Source organism: Schistocerca gregaria, unplaced genomic scaffold, assembly GCF_023897955.1.
Source record: "Schistocerca gregaria isolate iqSchGreg1 unplaced genomic scaffold, iqSchGreg1.2 ptg000461l, whole genome shotgun sequence".
In the NCBI taxonomy this organism is placed as follows: Eukaryota; Metazoa; Arthropoda; class Insecta; order Orthoptera; family Acrididae; genus Schistocerca; species Schistocerca gregaria.
Window position 1 is genome coordinate 68,823 of NW_026061879.1, and position 18,641 is coordinate 87,463.

General features: G+C 40.2%; 1 protein-coding gene across 1 annotated transcript in view; it reads right to left on the minus strand.

Moving 5' to 3' along the window:
• The window catches only part of LOC126313022 (Fanconi anemia group I protein-like), a 219,071-nt gene that overhangs the window by 61,538 nt on the left and 138,892 nt on the right, over positions 1-18,641 (minus strand). The window contains exons 14-15 of the mRNA XM_049992250.1: positions 12,224-12,412; positions 12,004-12,137 (exon numbers count right to left, since the gene is read on the minus strand). Of these exons, the coding sequence (XP_049848207.1) occupies positions 12,004-12,137; positions 12,224-12,412 (323 nt within the window). The remainder of the gene's footprint in view (positions 1-12,003; positions 12,138-12,223; positions 12,413-18,641) is intronic.

Consider the following 18,641-nt stretch of genomic DNA (forward strand, 5'->3'; position numbering starts at 1 on the left):
TCACCATAACATAGTCCATGTTAACCATCGGAGAATGAAGAGACGTCTGTCTCCTGTGAACTGTGCCTATTTGCCAATGCTCTATCAGCAATGTGTCAACAAGTGGCTATGAACCTGAGCTTTCTAGTGACCATTGTGAAGCCACAGTACAGCCATTCTATACTTGTTTCAATTCGGCACCGAGTAATCGTGGCTCATTTAGTGTGTTCTGAAACGGAAATTCGCATGTGCTGTCTCATAGCTACTGCCAAGCCGGTCAAGAAAAGTCAAGTTTCATTGTAATTAATAAAGTATTACTTAATTTGAGTGTTCTAATTAACTGAATTATTACCAGCCGCTTCAGTGTCCAGAAAGTCAGACACAACAAGGAAAGGGACACCAAGGACGCAGCTTGCGATTAGCTCCCTGTGGCATATTGTGTAACTAATGCTAATTTCTGTTGTGTGTGTCATTATATTGAGTGTTCACTGTGTCTCTTCCGGATGTGTCTTTAATGCAAGCTAAACAACTGCAAGGACAAAGGATTGAACAATTATTACAAGCACTTCGAGAAATTGTGGCAGCACGACGACCGCCACCCCTACCTTTTCAATTGGAAACAACTCAACAAATTCTTCAAACACCTGAATTCAGAGAGTTTCTGGCACAAAGCCAAGACTGGGCTGATGTGTTATGCCATTGATGGAGCATTTCAACATCTACAGCATAACAGGTAACCAGAGTATTTACCATTTTCTCCCCATTTTAGGCTGGCTCAGATGTATTCTAGTTGGTAGAAAAACTGTTTCCACATTGCCAACCTCCGTGAAATCCCCTATGATGAGTTAAATGACAAACTGTCAAATCATTTTAAATCAGAAGTGCATCTAGTGGCTGCATGTTATAAGTTTTTCGGATTAAAACAGCGGCCAAGCCAGTCCTACAAACAGTGGGGAATAGAACTTTGTGGCGTTACTAGAAAATGTCACTTTCAGTGTTCCTATGGGTTAAGTAATAGTGCCATTATGATGAGAGATGTGATTACTCAGAACGTGTCCGATTCCCGTATTCGTGCAGCCTTACTAAAGCATCCAAACCCTGACTTCAGTAAAGTATTGTTAATTACTGAGTCACAGGACATATATCGGTGTAACTGAGCATGTTTTTGAAGTACCTACAAGATCTGTCATTGAGTAAGACAGTTCAGGGGCCAACCCCACTCATTCAGGTCAGACGTCACCCGACATCTAGGTCATGTGGGAACTAGTCTCACTGTCAGAATGTGGTGCATCCCACGCAATAGCAGAAGTCCTGCCTGTGATGCTCTCAAACACACGATAGAGCACAATGCCCGTGTCGCAAAGCCAAGAGTTTCACATGTGACAAACAACACCAAATCCAGTCGATATGTTTAAATACAGATGGTGAGAGTCAGCTTCCACATTCCATGTCAGAGAGTGACTCTAATGAGGTGTATGTTGGGTATGCTGCACATTGGTCCACTGATTCCGTTGCTGTTTCATCTGATTGCTGGGATACAAACTCTGATCTTATCAATTTGGCAATCCAGTACGTTTTATGTTTATTTGAGTGTGTTAGTTTCCAGTTAAATACTGGTGCTACTGTTACATTGCACTGCACTATATACGTGTGATTAAGTACCCCACAGCCTCAGCAACCACATTGCTCATTGTCAAGATACAATGAACAACTTATTTGAATGCTTGGAGTGTGCATTTTACCAGCCACATTCCATGTTACTTCTAAAACAGTGTTATTTCACGTGTTATGCTGTCGCGAGTCTACTAACATTTTTGGAATGGAGAGCTTTGACCTTTTCACACTTTCAGTTCACGTTAGGGTATTACAGATTAATTCGTCCAGGGTTGTGGCCTATATTAATGCAATATGTGACCAGTACAGACCTCTACTAGATGGTAGTTTAATCAAGGCCCAAGGGTTCAAGGCCCGTATGACATTGAAAGACAATGCGCAGCCCATGTTTTTTTGTACTCGTCCTGTCCCTTATGCATTACGGGACTGGGTTGTCACAGTGTTGTAGCAGTTGCAGGACAGTTGTGTCATCAAACCATTGTCAGCCAGCCAATGGGCATCTCCCCAGGTGACCCTTACTAAACTGTCGGGCAGGTTGAGACTCTGTGCAGACTTAAAATCAAGTGTCAAACCACAAACTGTTGTTGATTCTTTTCCGTTGCCCTGCCCTGAGAAATCAAGTCAGGGTCATTTCTTTTCAAAAATTGATCTCAAGGACACTTACCTGCAACTGCCTTTAGATGAGGAGTCCAACAAGATTTTTGTGAACAACACACACAAGGCAGTTATCATTCAGTAGCACTTCTACCCCAGCTATTTTCCAAAGGTACCTTGAGCAACTGATGTCACAAGTACCTTCTTGTTCTATATATTTACATGATATAGTTGTCTCTGGTCGTACTGCAGGAGAACACTTACAAAATTTAGAGGCATTGTTTTAAGTGTTGTATGAAGCAGGATTGATGTGCAACTGTTCTAAGTTTTCCTTCTGTCTCGTTGAAATTGAGTATCCTGGCCACGTGATTAATGTGCATGGCATGTATACATCACTTTCCTCCTTAGTGGCCATTTGTGACTTGCCTGCACCAAACAATGTATCAGAATAGTAAGCTGTAATAGGAAAGCTAATGTATTACATTCATTTTATCCCAAATGCTGCTCAGGTTGCGGCACTTCTGTTCGTGTGGTCAGTCCAAATGCAAGAATGCTTTCCAGTGGCTGAAAGCTGCACAAGTGATCAGCATCTGGTCCACTTCAACCCCAGCAAAACTGTCATTCTTGCAGTAACACCTCATCTTATGGCACCAATGCAAAGTTATTACACCGACAAGGCTCCAATGACAGGCCAACTTGGTTTGTCTTTCAGACATTGACCAAGGTCCAAAACAACTACAGCTAACTAGAAAAGGAGGTATTGACTATCATTTAAGGGGTCACACACTTCCATCAATACCTGCACGGCTGCCGATTTTCTCTAGTTACAGAACACAGATCATTTATGGCTCTGTTCGGGACCTCCTAGCCTGCTCCAGTACAAACACTGCATAAGTTACAACAGTGGTCTGTTCACTTGTCCAATTACCTGTACAAGTTGTCACATCAGCCCATCACCAAACACTCCAATGCCGACCTCCTGTTGAGGCTTCCTACAGTCCTCTAAAGACCCTTGTCATCACATCGATTCAGAAGAAATCTGATGTTTGGAAGATTTTCCAGTCACCTTCTGCTGTGTGGCACAGGAGATGACATCGGGCCAACTTTTCAGATGGTGCTCGAGTTTGTTTGTCGTGGGTAGCTGTGGAGTCTTAAGGAGACCCACCATCAGTGGTTCTTCACTACTTTGTTAATCGGTATGCCATCTCTATACAGATGAGCACCCTCCTGATGTACAGCAAAAGTGGCGATGCAAGAGTCATGGACCCTCAGTCCCTCTAGTCACATGTTCTTCAGTTGATGTACCAAGAACATTGGTGTATTGACTGCACCAAGCAATTGCAAGATCCCATTGTACATGGCCAGGAATGGATGCACAAATAGAGGCCATCACTTCACAATGAGCAATTTTTGCAGAATATCGGTACACTCCCCTACAGCAGTACTTTGAGAGGCGATGTCCTGATGGGACTTAGCAATGCTTGCACATAGATTTTGCTCAGCCATACTGTAACATACACTGGCTAGTGTTTGTCGACACCAACAGCAAGTTTCCCTTTGTTGTTACAATGAAGACTACCACATCAGTCAAGATAGTACAAGACATTACGTCGATCTTCTGCACTGAAGGCTCACCTGAGGTGATAGTGTCGGTTAATGAGTAGTAGTTCATGTCTCCGGAGTTTGAAGAGTTCTGTGCAGACAATAGTATTCAGTATGTCCTGACAGTGCCCTCCATCAGCAGTCAAATTGTAAAGCCGAACACTTCACAAGGACCTTCAAAGCACAGACTGACAAGTTGTGAGTCACCCACAGATGGGACCAGGCTCAAGAGTATTTCTGACATTGTATCACTCCCTGCCCAAAGATTGAAAGTCACCAGCGGAGCTACTTCATGATTGATGTCGCAGGACTCTGCTTCACTTGCTACGTCCACCGCAGAGACCTCGTGCCACTCCTTCGAGTCACAGTTTCGACCTCAGCAACCAATGTTCGTTCGTGTGTTTAGCAGGGGTCTTAGAAGGGAACGGAGTGTGGTGTCTGAGGTATCATCGTGTTTCACTTTTGTCATCCATGGTCCAACCGGGGGTTGCACAGGCAGCATCGGAAGCAGCTACAGCCAATCGACTCTGAAAATCTGCCACCCACTTTTTTGTACACATACCATCACTCAGTCAGGGCATGCACTAGCCACTGTCGCAGTTGCAGATGTCGCCTCTGGCAGCATGGTCTTCCTCACAATAGGAGATGCCCATGGCCATTGACCTGGCACTGTCATCAGTGTTGCAGTTGTGCTGCTAGCCTATGACACAGCCAGCAACAGGATCGCACCCGGTCAGAAGCCAAGGAACACCCATAAATTGTCTCCAGCAGCCTACCTGTCATATTGTCTGCCCCTGTTCTACAATCGCCAATGCACGCCTTTTAGTTGGTTTCCTAGTCGGTATCTCCAGCCATGCGCAGGGTGCATGCCAGGCTGTGGGTGGATGCTCGGTGCTGACTGACATTTCGGCTTCTACCTCTGCAATTGCATTGGCACTCCCCCCTCCCCTTTCCACCATCATGTCCTACCTCCGTACCTGATGCCAGGGCAGATGTTTGGGAGTGAGGAATGTATTGTCATCGGGTGTCGAGAGTGGCGCAGAAAGTATCGACTAATGCAGAGATACTGCACGGCAAACTGGTATTATGAGGCACCAATGAGGTGCTAGGAAGAGCTGTGCCTCCCGTAATTCCATAGTGCCGCCACAGTGCCTCTGCTGTGTTGCCAGACAACAGGAGGCATTCTATTCGAGGTCGGATTCTGCCCGCTTCCAGGAGGTTCCAGTCAGAGTAATGTCGTCGTGCTGACCACTCACAACACAGAATGTGTCAATCATCAGGGAGTGAAAAGACTTCTCCCCCCACCCCCCACCCCTCCCTCCCTGTGGTCTGTGCTTGTGCACTAACATTATCAGTGACTGCAGTAAGCCACAGTAAGGTCATTCTGAACTTTTGTCAATTCAGTACTCCGTAATAGTGGCTCATTTAGTATGATCTGAACAGCGAGTCAACGTGTGCAGTCTCATAGCTATAGCTGAGCCTTGTGAGCAAAGACAAGTCTTGTTGTAATTAATAAAGTAGTGCTTATTCAGAGTGTTCTAATTAATTGAATTGTTAGAAGCCAGTTCAGTGTCTAACAACTCAGACACAATGCTGTCAGACTACTTCTTAACTTCTGGGATACCTTAATGCTTTTGTCCTCAGCCTCCAAAGTAATGAAGTTGTTGGACACAGCTAGAATGAAGCAATCAGATTTGCAACATCTCTTGGGTCTATTCACTGATTTGGAAGGCCTGATTGTAATCCAGACTGATGGTCTAGATCTGACCTTATTCCTGTAGACTGCAGTACGTGAAACTATTAACACTTCTTGTGCTACTGTGAAATCAGTCTGAAGGTTCGAGACGAGCTGTTCTTTTCAAGTATTGTGTAGCAGTAGTGAAAATCACTGCACCTCTGAAAGTGACCAAGTTCATCCCTCATGTAGGCAATATTACAACAGTCCACTTGAAAAAATGGCATTTCTGATGATTTTGAGGCAGTTTGCACAGTTATACATTGCAACAGACAGGTATTTGAGTAAAAGCTTTATTCGAAAAAAAGATAAAACCCACGGAATTTGTAAAATGTCTTTTCTGATGATATTTTTAATATGAGAATTTTTTAGTGACAATTGCTGGACGTAATTTAAATATGCCGTATCTTTTAACACATTGGCTGCCATTTGAGTTGTCAACAACTCTCAGGAAATTTCTTCTTTGAGCCACAAGAAGTAAATACAACTCTTGGACATATTTTCATTGAAAGGGCCGTGGTGCCATGGCAACTCATAGCAGCACGCTGTGACTGTTTTACAGCAGATCATGGCCCCTACTACAAATCATGTTTGTTGCCAATGGTTTTCAAGAGCTGAAGAAAAGTTAAATGCAGCTGAAATTGTGTGTTATGTACAACCAACGAGGCTCAGTCTTCCTAAAGTTTCTTTACCTTTACCATTTATTCATTATACACTTTCACGTATTACCCACAGTGTACAATATAAATTACATACAATTTTTATCTATGTTTAGCAACTGGCATTGCAACAAAAATTAAACTGAAAAATCATTGATAATGGTGTCATTTTACGTCTAAAACCTATAAGGTCTATATAGCTCGCTCTTGCCCACGCCCAGACTTCATTTTTCATAGTACACTGCACATCTATGCCTGGCAGCTTCCTTGCTCACTTTGTTTCACTTCCAGACTCAACTGGTAAAAGCTCATTTGAGTTACCACTAATGAATGACACAGTATCTTCATCACCCACGTACGAAACTACATATAAAGTCTACTGTATGTGCCTTTGTTAATCTTGTAATATAAGGTATCAAATTTAACCCTTTGACTGCTGGATGCACACCATCTGCTTGGCATGCTGCGGTGCCGCGGAATGCGGTGTAATCTGGCTACCCGCACTGCATGCTTGTCTCTCGGAGCAGCGCCGGCACTGGGTCAGCCCACGCCGCCCAACCCGCCCTGTGCTGAATACTTCTTGACTGATGACGACTCGTGCAGAGCCAGCGTGAATTTTTGGCGACTTCGAGCTGTAATATCTCGGGAATAATGTTTGTAAAGAAATCAAATTTGGTCATCTTGTACAACTTTATAGGTTCTCTTAAGAGTAATAATGAAAAGAATTTTACTAGCCATATTGAGCCAGAAAATTGCAGATGAGCAGGCCAAAAAAATAGGCACCCGAAAAAATTTCAATGTTTGGCTTCCTGCGTCTTCTCAACTAATGCCAAGACGAACGTGAAACTTGGCGAGTAGTAACCTAACAACACAAGGTTCTTAAATATAAAGTTTCATTTCCATAGCACTTTCCAGTACTGAATTAATTAAGTTCAAAATTGAAGATTTTGCAAAAATGAGGTATATTCATTCTGATTTTGCTAAAAAACTATAGTCTGGAAAACATACCAAGCTGTTTAACTGGAATGAAAGGTGGGTGCATAAATCAGGCCCTAAACAATATAAACTTCAGATTCGCCTATCTAGTAGAGAGAACGCATGATGAAAATGAAATTTAGAGTGCACTAGATTGACAGCACAACGATAAGGAATAAAATTTTTTATTCCCTTGCTATTTTCCAATAATCCACAATTAGTCAAAAAGATGTTGATTTTTAATGCTTCAAAGCCTGTCTCATTCAAACAGCAAATTTTAAGCACCTCACCCTCCCCAGAACAATGAGTTTAATTTCCAATATTGGCTAACAACATAGGCAAAGAAGCAAGAAAAATCGCGCTGAGAACAGACTTTGGCATGTTGTTTCTCATTGATCAAAGGCGGTTAAATCAGTTATGGAAAACAGGTTTTGTACAAGTGGATCGACAGTGATCTATATTTGTACAACTAAGGATAAAAGAATATAACTGTCCATGTTACGTGTTAATAATTTAAATGTATTGCATGTAGATTAATATATGGGTTTTGTTATACTGGCACATTTGTACTCAGCGTAATTACATTTCTCACAGTGCAGATATTGCGCCATCTCAATCACCAAGTCCGTTCATTTGCCAGTAAACTGCTACGTATGAAGAAGTCTTGCTGTGTTTGAATAATTCTTCACCTGTTGCATCTATTTCCCCATCCTTCCTTTTGATCTGGGCTTTGGACCGGCAATGACGAAGTTAAGAATAGATTTTTTTCCCCCATTTTTGCTTTTTTTTTTAGTAATTCATTCAGAAATGTCAATAAATTTTCTCAGATTTAGTTCCTAATGATTAGTAATGCTTCTTTGTATGATAAGTCTCAAAGCAGGGTACAAAATATAATGGAACATTTGAAGCTTTGCACTTTCTATATCGTGCAAACCACACATCTGCCTATTAGTGTACTTTTCTGCAAATGTTCACTCATGATAACAGCTGGAAAATGTCTGCCTGTGAATCGCAGAGGATTTTCGTCATCTTAGCACCTTAACCTGCCAGCTTTTTTCTGTTCTGTAGCAGATTTTCCCACAATCTCCCTTACAAGAGGAAGTTGAAACTCTGTGAATGCCATTTTTCGCCCTGTTACCGACCGGTGGAGAGCATAAGCATTTAGAATGCACAAATCCAGAATGTGAAAAAATAGTTTCTTGTACCATTTCACAGTCTTACGCACTGAACCCACTGAGCTCAGTGAAAGGTTACAATGGTCAACTGCACCCATACTCGAGTTTGTAATCTACAATGTAGTGCGGTTTCTTTATTTTTTCGCAAGTATTTCTGTCAGTCTTCTCTGTTTCAACCCTCTATGACTCGTGGTCAACGTGCACACCTCTCTCTTATCGCACCACTTGATAGCAAAGACCTTGTCAGTGGACTTAAACTCAATTTCTCCTCGTTTTAATTTCTTCTGCAGTTTTGGCATGTTGCACCTATTCTTACTAACAGTGCCACATGCAGCTCTTTCATGGCTGAGAAGCCAGAGGAACAGGTCCGGCCTGGACTGCCACTTATCAACATATAGAATATAACCCTGATCCAACTACTAAGCCATAAGAGTTGCCACTACATCGCCACTTTTTCCCAAATTGTGGAACCCAATGTCTTTTGTTGTGCCTGTATATACTATAAAATCCTAAATATACCCACTCTGACAGTCACACAGTACAAATGTCTTGGTTGGAATAAATTGCTTAAAAGATGATCATCCTTTGAAAATTGTCTATACAAAGCTTGTGATGTGGGCGAAATGAATTACACAAAGTCTTACGAACTTTGTCAACAATCGTCGCAATTTTAAATAGACTGTAGCCTCCAGTACTTGCAGAGTTATTACTGAAGTGTAACATTCTCAGAAGTGGACAAAAACAGTCTTGGGACATAATTTCGCTGAAAACTGGTGGGTTCAAAAGTGCACCTCTGGACCAATAATCACTTAATTTTAACTTCTTAACTTGCACCATTAGAATGCAAATAGCAACAAAACAATACATTTGTTCAAATCCAGTGACTTCCCACTTTTGACGCTAGAGAATTTACAGATTCTGTAGTATTTTCTCTGGTGTAAGCATAAAAACGATTTGTCTCATCTGCAATAAACTGCAACAGTTCTTGTGACATAAATATTTTTAAAAAAAATGAAAGAATGCTTGGGTCTGTATCTAACTGACATTTGTGTCCTGAACTCAAGTCTTCGAAGTAATTGTTTAACACCTGGAAATCAGTTTCTTTCCAGTCAAATGTGTCACTTAAGCTCGATATTTTCCGAATTGTTTCACCGTCATTTTCTGATTCCTCTGATTCCCCGTTGAAGACTCATCACTGCTAGCAATGTCAGATAATTCACACTCATTGTCACTCTTAGTGAGCATATCCAGGATTTGTTTATCTGTGCAACCACAGCGACAGGACATTTCTCACATAGTAAACAAGAAAACTGATGAAAACACAGGAATTGAAGTCAAATTCTGCAAAGAGGGAACACAGCAACAAACATATATGCACTCCCAAACTATACAGTCAGACCACTGAACAGCTACTGGAAGAGCGGAATGGACCTGTGACTCAGCGCACCTCAACTCGTCCCTAGCGGTGGAAAGGCCAGTGGCATGGTACGCATCAACACATCCTTAGCACTGTAGGAAAGACCCAAGGACCGCACTTATGCATGTCAGGTGCACCAGGGGAATGGCGAGGCATGACGAGTTAACATGTCCCCAGCAGTCAAAGGGTTAACCATTTTCAACTTATTTATTAATAAAGAGTTTATTTCATGGAGAAAAAATTAATTATGAAAGAAAATAAAAATAACTTATGGAAGGTAACTTCATTTATGGAAAGGAATTAAATTTATTTATGAAATAATATGCTCACAAGGCAAGTAAAGACAAATTATTTGATCTGCCATGTCAACTAGTGAAGATTTTATGATACATTCAAACAATGGAAAATCAGCGAGAATATTACAAAAAAGGATAAGACTGCTACTCACCACACAGAGGGGACATTGAGTTACAGGCAGGCACAACAAAAAGATCGCTATACATTTGAGCTTTCAGCTGCAAGGTGGTCTTTTAAAGTAGTAAACACACCAGTCTCTTTGTTGTGCTTATCTGCGACTTTGTGTCTCCTTTTTATGGTGAACAGCAATTTATCCTTTCTATAATATTATGACAGATTCAAATGTTTACTGCCACAGAAACTGCAATACAAGGCACTAAATTGAAACATTTTCAACTTGTTTATACATAAAGAACACAACTGACAATAACTATTGATTAGAAAATATTTAATTAACAGTTCTACAAAATACATAAGTTATACAAAACTGGTAATTGCACCTGAAAACTGATATTTTCATAAAACTGAATATTGTAACTTAGCATTGGCGAATGATGATGTTGCAACATATTTTCTCACGATAATATACATTATCCTCTAGCTACAGATAAACTAATATTGCTGTAGTAGTAAATGCATGTCTAAACTATTAATGTAGCTAGTCCAAACTGCAATTCAATAATGAGATGTTCCTCATCTGCAATAATAGACATTGTAAGTGGGATATGATACTTTGGAGAAGATCTTGAAGTATCAGGTTTGAGTCAACAAAAAGAAGTGTGTATTGACAATCAAGCTGCCACATTCATGTTGAAGAATGGTTATGACAGCAAAAAATGAAATGCCATAAACATACTGATATTACCAAAATATTCATTCAATAATACACATCACAAAAATTGGCACAACATGTTGAGAGCTCTCAAATCAGTTTGCTGGTGAATTTCCTGTTATCTTGACATATGTTCTTTATTTTATATATTATTTATATTGTATCTCTTATTGCACTTATGTTAGTTACATTTTGGCACATTCCGTACCTTTGGGATTCACTCACCATCTAGATCTAGGGAATGTGAAATAAAAATACTGACTAAACTACTAACTTGTTAAGTGTTTGAAGAATTAAGACGAAAACTAACTAAGGAAGAATCTTTAAAATTAACTACTGATCTTTGAAGTGTTGTTATGGATTGTACATTATGGTAATATGTATCTTCCTTGTCTTTGCATGTAGCATTGTAGTAACTACTCTTTGATCTGTCTCTTGGTTAGTCTTCCTAACATGTTGACTGCCATACACTTAGTGGTGGAGGTTTCGCCACAAGGCCATATGTCTCTGATGCAGCTGGCGGCAACCTCGTGGGAGTCAACGTGTTGAGTATGCTGTATGGGAATGTATTTAATTAAAGTGTTCTCTTTTAAATATTGTGCAAATGATTCCTTGCCATTAAAATCACTCAAGGCCATTGTCCAAGTTAAACTCTGCATGTGATCTCACTTGGGAATGTCAGAATTTTCAACAAAGGTTCACAAATATTTGTTAGTATTAATGGTTTCAAAATGTAGATTACTGTCAAGTAATGATGATAAAAATTACTTCTGTGCCTGACAGATACAGAGCACAAATCCAAATTCCACAATTTCGACTTAAGACAATTTGGCAATACCCCAGCAACTGCTCCACTTGTGGAAGGAAAGGTGGTGGGGGTGAGGAGCAGTCTTGCCCCTTTAACATTGACTTTATCTGCTGATGGCTAGGACAGGAATCTATTATGGGCTAGAGCATGAATGCCATCATTCTTCTATCACTGAAACACTGTCTGGATATTATCAATACGGTCATCAGACGAAACTGCAGAAACTAGACATGCAGCCCATTACATCCTAAGTTCCAGAATTCATCTCGAACTGTATCATCAATACAAAATGTGAAAAAATGAGAAATATACATACCTGCTCAGCAGTGCCTGTAGTTTGTTGACAGTTTCAAAATCCATAAGTGTTGAAGGTAATTTCAGTGGCTTCCCCGCTAACTTTCCTTTCAGAGAATCTGCATCCTTATCTTTCTTTCGTGGTTTGCAAGCTGACTGATTAATAAATTCTTATATAAATCTATGTAATTCATCCACTTGCGTAACTATAACATTATTATAAGCAATATTTTAGTTTTTACCTTTGCAAATTCAATCAACCTGTGATAGCCCTTAAAAAGGTTTGATAATCTCTGACAATTGCTAGAGTTTTCCTTCCATAAAGATATTGTATATGCCATGAGGGCTTCATAAATGCCAAGAGTTTGATGGAATATTTCCACAGCCTGCTGACTTTCAGGTATAATATCTGCGAAATTTGTTGTATTATCCTATAAAGAAGGATGAAACATCAAAATTACCATTGAATTCCATTAACTGTAACTGTGTCAATTACGACAAGTAATAGCAATTCAATCCATGACTGTATATCAACTACAGAAATTTATTACTGTTTTTAATATTTAATTAATTATTCTGAAAGGCGCTCTCATATTTGGGGATGGGATACTGCTGCTGACTAAGGAAAAAAAACGAAACATTAACATGGATTCTATTCCTTAAATCAATTAATGTCTATGAAGGGCAACAAAGTGCAAAACAGGTGTCTTGAAGGTAAATGACACTCCCTTTTTATCACTCAAAAATGTAGCCATAAGTACACAGCTGCATCATGATATGAAACAACACATGTGGAAGAGTGCACACATATTCCATTCGACAGGTGAAAATTTTCATCATACAATCATTCATTTCTTGCAAGCATTTACACAATGGAATTCAAGAGAGATCCATGAGGTGTGCCGAGATAGTCCACGCAGTTGCAATAACACTGTGTCTCTGATGGCACAGTGGCTAACTCACCTGCCCAGCAAGCAGGAGATCCCGCGTTTGAATCCTGGTCCGATACACATTTTTCACTTGTTGCCGCTGATTCTGCGTAATATACCAATGCAGCTCCCCTTTCCTTCCTTCTACCTCCCTCCACTTTCAATTTACATATAACTTATTCACTGACAGATGAACATCAGTGACTTTCAGAACATAGTTTGAGAAACTGTGTGAAAGTGCATCAAGACTGAGAATAGGAGAAATATATGCACTGGTGCTGAAAGCAAATAAAAAGTGTGTCCAACCATGTATCAGGAGGGAGACAGGACACAGGAAATGAGTCAAAAGAAACTAGTTACATGCAGGATGTTGAGTGAAAATGCCTTATCCTCAGCACCTGTGTTAGGACCCTCCTCTAAGACTGAGATTGAACAGTACTTTTAAATTTGTTTGTCTATCGTTCCTACTCTAGTTACTCTTATTTCGGTGGCTGGTAATTTTATGCTACCTTACTGTCAGAAAGTTTAGCTTATTCCATATACAAGAAGTGCAAGGTATGAGTGGCTGGCAAATAAGGTGCCTGGGAACCACAATGCCACGTCTGATCCATAAATTACGAGTAGTGCAACTTGTATGGTGAATAATACTTCTCATATGAAATAATAGCGGTCCTTTGTGTTTTACGTACATAATATAATGTGTCACCCAAAATTAAATTGATGAAGGTCTTTTTTCCCCTGATTTTCTTTATAGAATTAGGCAACCTATTATCTCCTCAAACCTCCAACATACTGACAGATTAAAACCATCTGCCAAACTTGAATTCAACCACAAACCCTTGCATTTTTCAGACAGTGTTCAGTTTCCATTACATCCATTATCCTAAGCGTTCTACACCACCTAGGGTGCCAGAAAATCTGTGGACTTTTGAAAAGCAGTAAAAGGGAAAGGGAGCCAAACTTTGAACAGGACACGGAGGCATCCTTTGATAGCTCATCTGGCCAGGACTCTGCTTTCTGAAGGCAACGGTATTGGCCTGAGTCATGTCATGCTTACAATTTGATGTTGTATTATCCATGCTTTACAGAAACTTTTTATTTTCTCACCATAACCAGTTTTGAGATAGGACACATCGCCATATGCGATATTTGTATTAAAATAACCCCTCCGAGACACTCTTCAGAATTTCAGCAACTTAGGCAAGCAGCAGGTGATGTGAAAATGTATGGTATAAAAGGACACAATCTAGAACCCCCTAATGTCACTTGCTGGACTTTTTACAATTTGTTGTAACACACATTAGACATAGTTTTCCATAATGCATGTCACATCAACCTGCTGTGTGAACAAAGAAGAAATGATGATTAGGGTTTAGCTGATGAGGTTAGAGATGAAGCACAAGCTCAGATAGGACAAGGATAGGAAAAGAAATTGGGTATGACCTTCACATAGGAACCATCTCAGAGTTCCCAGAGTTTGCTTTTGGTAGAACACGAATTTGAACCCTGTGCCTTCCATATGCACACCAAGTGCATTAACAACTGCACTACCTTGCTCAGTAGTTTCACTGACTAATTAACATGTGCTTTAGACACAGCACGCATGCACGCACACAAACCAGGACATGTTACATAAGACTGATGACCTTGTAGTTTGGTGCCTTTACTCCCCAGACCAACCAACCAACCAACATGTTACACAAAACCTAAACCTAGGGCAGTCTGACAGTCCTTTTCAAATAGCTAGACTGAGTATTTTTAAACAAAATTGTGTTTAATATGAGAAAACTAACAGCTTTGTTAGTAGTTGTGGCCAGATGCTGTAACTCCATCAGTACCACTTTTTAGTTTTTATTCAATCCCAAAGTATTTCACTGAACAGTATTAAGGTTTTAGAACTGGCCAGTTGAAAGTTCACAAGCAGCTACTGGCTCACGTGCTGTTTCGAGACAATTTTTGGTACTTGCATCATGGAATCAGCTGTTTGGGGAGAATCCCAAGGGGCATTTCACAGGTTTTGATCATGGGTCCACTATCATGTTTGTTCATAGTACGGAATTACCATCTCATTTAAACCATGAGGCAGAGTTATACCATTTTACAAATTACACTGGTACTGTTTTCAACCTGAGCAAAAAACTATCAACACAAAAAAAACAGTACATTATATTTTTTTCAAGTTATCAACAGATTCCGTACAAATGTACCACTGAATGAGATTTTCACTCTGCAGCGGAGTGTGCGCTGATATGAAACTTCCTGGCAGATTAAAACTGTGTGCCCGACCGAGACTCGAACTCGGGACCTTTGCCTTTCGCGGGCAAGTGCTCTACCATCTGAGCTACCGAAGCACGACTCACGCCCGGTCCTCACAGCTTTACTTCTGCCAGTATCTCGTCTCCTACCTTCCAAACTTCGCAGGAGAGCTTCTGTAAAGTTTGGAAGGTAGGAGACGAGATACTGGCAGAAGTAAAGATGTGAGGACCGGGCGTGAGTCGTGCTTCGGTAGCTCAGATGGTAGAGCACTTGCCCGCGAAAGGCAAAGGTCCCGAGTTCGAGTCTCGGTCGGGCACACAGTTTTAATCTGCCAGGAAGTTTCAAATGTACCACTGTTTGCCACTGCTTGCAGAAGTTATGAACGGACAGCAAAGTGCTTATATCTGCCGCACCAGTACCTGAGGTGTGACAAATTCAACTAAATAAATAAATAAAATAAAATAAAATAAACTGAAATTCACATATTTGTAAATAAGTTGAATACCTAAATTTTCTTTTACAATTATAAACTTAATTTCATACTGTAAAGAACTTTTGGCCACAGTATTATCATTCAAAACCAACTGCTCATTGATTTCACTATGTAGTTGTACTTAAGTTAAAAAAGATGTATTTTTGACAGTTCATAGATGTTTGCAAACATATTTTTGAGAATTTCCTTCAGTTATGACCGTTGTGTATAGCCTATTTCTTAGTAATCAGTTCATGTGTTCTACAATTACTGTAAATAACTTACATATTGTGTCATATTAGTCTCCTCTTTAACCATAAGTGTACACTGCTTGCATTTATCATAAACTAACAGTAGTGTTGCGTTTGTTACTCATCATAACCTGGAAAATGTTTTAAAGAAACAATTTTTCTACCAAGTTTTTCTTTTGTCATCACAGATATCTCATTTTGCTGTTAATTGCTTCAGTTCTAAAAGGCTACTGGTAACACTTAAAGCAGAGCAGACCCATAAATTAACAGATAATCAGCAATCTTAGTTTAAAGTTAGTTGTTTATTGTTATGTAAAATCTAGCACGAAGCACAACTGAGCGCCAGAGTGTATGCTGTTCTTGGGGAAAAGATGAGTTAGTTGCTGTGAATTTGTGAATGTGTACTAGAAGTACCTAAGGTTACTTAAGTACTATCCTCTCCTGTAAACAACATTTCTTCCGCAGAAAGTGCAAGATCTATCACTGCTCATCAATTTGACTGCGAGTGGCATGTCAATGATAGGCCTAGGCTTCCTGTACAGTTGAGACTAGGGAGAGCTCAGGGTGTTATACACACCTCCTAACCAAGAAGTACGTAGTACTATCTTCCACTAAAACTGAAACTAGGCCAGTGAGACTCAGTTAACTTTTGGGAAACATGCTGAGTACCATGTTAAGAGGAAACCAACACAAAAGGGTAGGAACCTGTTTATTACCAGCAGTTCAAACTAAGACGAATAATGGTACCCCTTAGAGAAATGGCAGCAAGGGATGGGGAGGAACACAGTGTGTACTCAGTGCTAATGCCTGTAGGCCTCATACAACATCTTAAAGAGGCTATTCCAGAAGCCATCAAGGAAATATGGTGAATCCACTGCAGCTTGTGGTACACATTAGAAAAATAAACGCCAGTCATCTCAGCTCCGAGGTCACACTTAGATCCTTCCAGAGAATGGCAACCTTGCTACAGTGTTTCAATGAAGTTTTCAATCCACGACATTGTCCTTAGAACAGTTTGTGGCCTACTGGTTCCAAGTCGAGGTGAAGGATTGACTCCAAGACTGAATGTTCCACAACAAGCTAGGCTGTGACTTTCTAGACTTGTGCCATAGGGCTGAGAATGGTAAGGTTCACCTCAATGAATCAAGTGAGCACAAACGCACATACGCACGCACACACACTTTTTTGAGGACTCTTCACTCAGGCCATATAATAATAACAGCTGTAAGTGATGCAGAAGTATCAGTGTAAGATCCATAGAAAGACCCCACACAGGTGACAGTATGAAAATCCTCGTGGTTAACTGCCTAAGCATTGGCAACAAAGTGCTAGAGTTTGAAGTGTGCCTAAAAAGCAGTGAAGCTCACATAGTACTAGGCACAGAAAGTTAATATGGACCTGTAGTTGACAGCAGTCAGATTTTTTGGGGAAAGTTCAAGCCTGTATTTAAAGAATAAGAGGTGAAGGTAGAGTCTTGATCAGAGTACACAACAAACTCAAATCTACAAGATAGAGATTGAGGTTGCATGCAAAATTGATTGGGTGAGACTCAGTATCAGGGGTGGGCATAAAAAGGTAATTGGATCTTTCTACTGACTCATGTCTTGATGTAACCGGCAACTTTAGAGAAAATATTAGTTCGCTATTACATAAGTAACCTGACGTACTGTAATTGCTGTAAGTTTAAAAGAATATGATGAAATGAAATAAATTCTAACATTGGCCACAACTGCACATTGAAATCTATTTAATGGCGACAAATGAAAATCTGTGCCAGACCGGAACTTGAACCTGAATTTACCTCTTTACGTGAGCAGTCAACTTAACCACTTCGGCTATCAGAGCATCCTTGCTGTCTGACCTAAATTCCCATCCTGTCACACACTACTAGTTCTAGTTCTGGCCCAATACAAATTTTCATCTGTTGCCATTTCAGTGCCCAATTGCAGCCAATGTCAGGATATATTCCAGTTCATCACGTATATGTGCAGCCGAGGGAACAGGAACAGTGTTTCTTCTTTCAGACATGTTCCAAAGAACAGGCACCACCCTGCTCTGGATAGATTTGGACCCAGTAGAACAGTTCATGACAAGCATCGTCCACAGTATATACTCACTGTGAAGAATGTTTAAGGAAACAGACTACTGCATAACAGGTGTAAAACAAAGAATACGGCAATAGACGGACGCTGAATGAAAGACGTTTGGTTCTCAAGAGCACAACGCATGATGTCATCAATGGCTACTGTGGCAGAATATTGCCAAAAACCGAAAGAAATTCTGGTCATATGTAAAGTCTGTTAATGGGATCAAAGTTGAGTGTCCAGTCACTCGTGGATGAGACAGGAACTGAAACTCAGGGTAGCAAAGCAAAAGCTGAAATGCTTAACTCCATTTCACAATGCTTAACTCCATTTCCCAATGTTCTTTTTAATTTCCATACCACTGAAAAGATGAGGGAAAATAGATATTAGAGTCATTGGCACTGAGCAACAAATGAAATCACTAAAACTGAACGAAACTCCAGAGGCCAATGGAATCCTTACTAGCTTCTATACTGAATTTGCTGCTGAGTTAGCCTCTCTTAACTATAATACACCAAAGATCACTTTTCTTATTATTCTTCTTCTTCTACACTATCAGGCCCAGTGGACTGCATGCTGCTACTAGTTTCTTCCTCCATTGTGTTCTGTCCATTGCTGTTATCCACCATCCGTCCACATCTATTGATGCTTAGTTTAAATCTTCATGA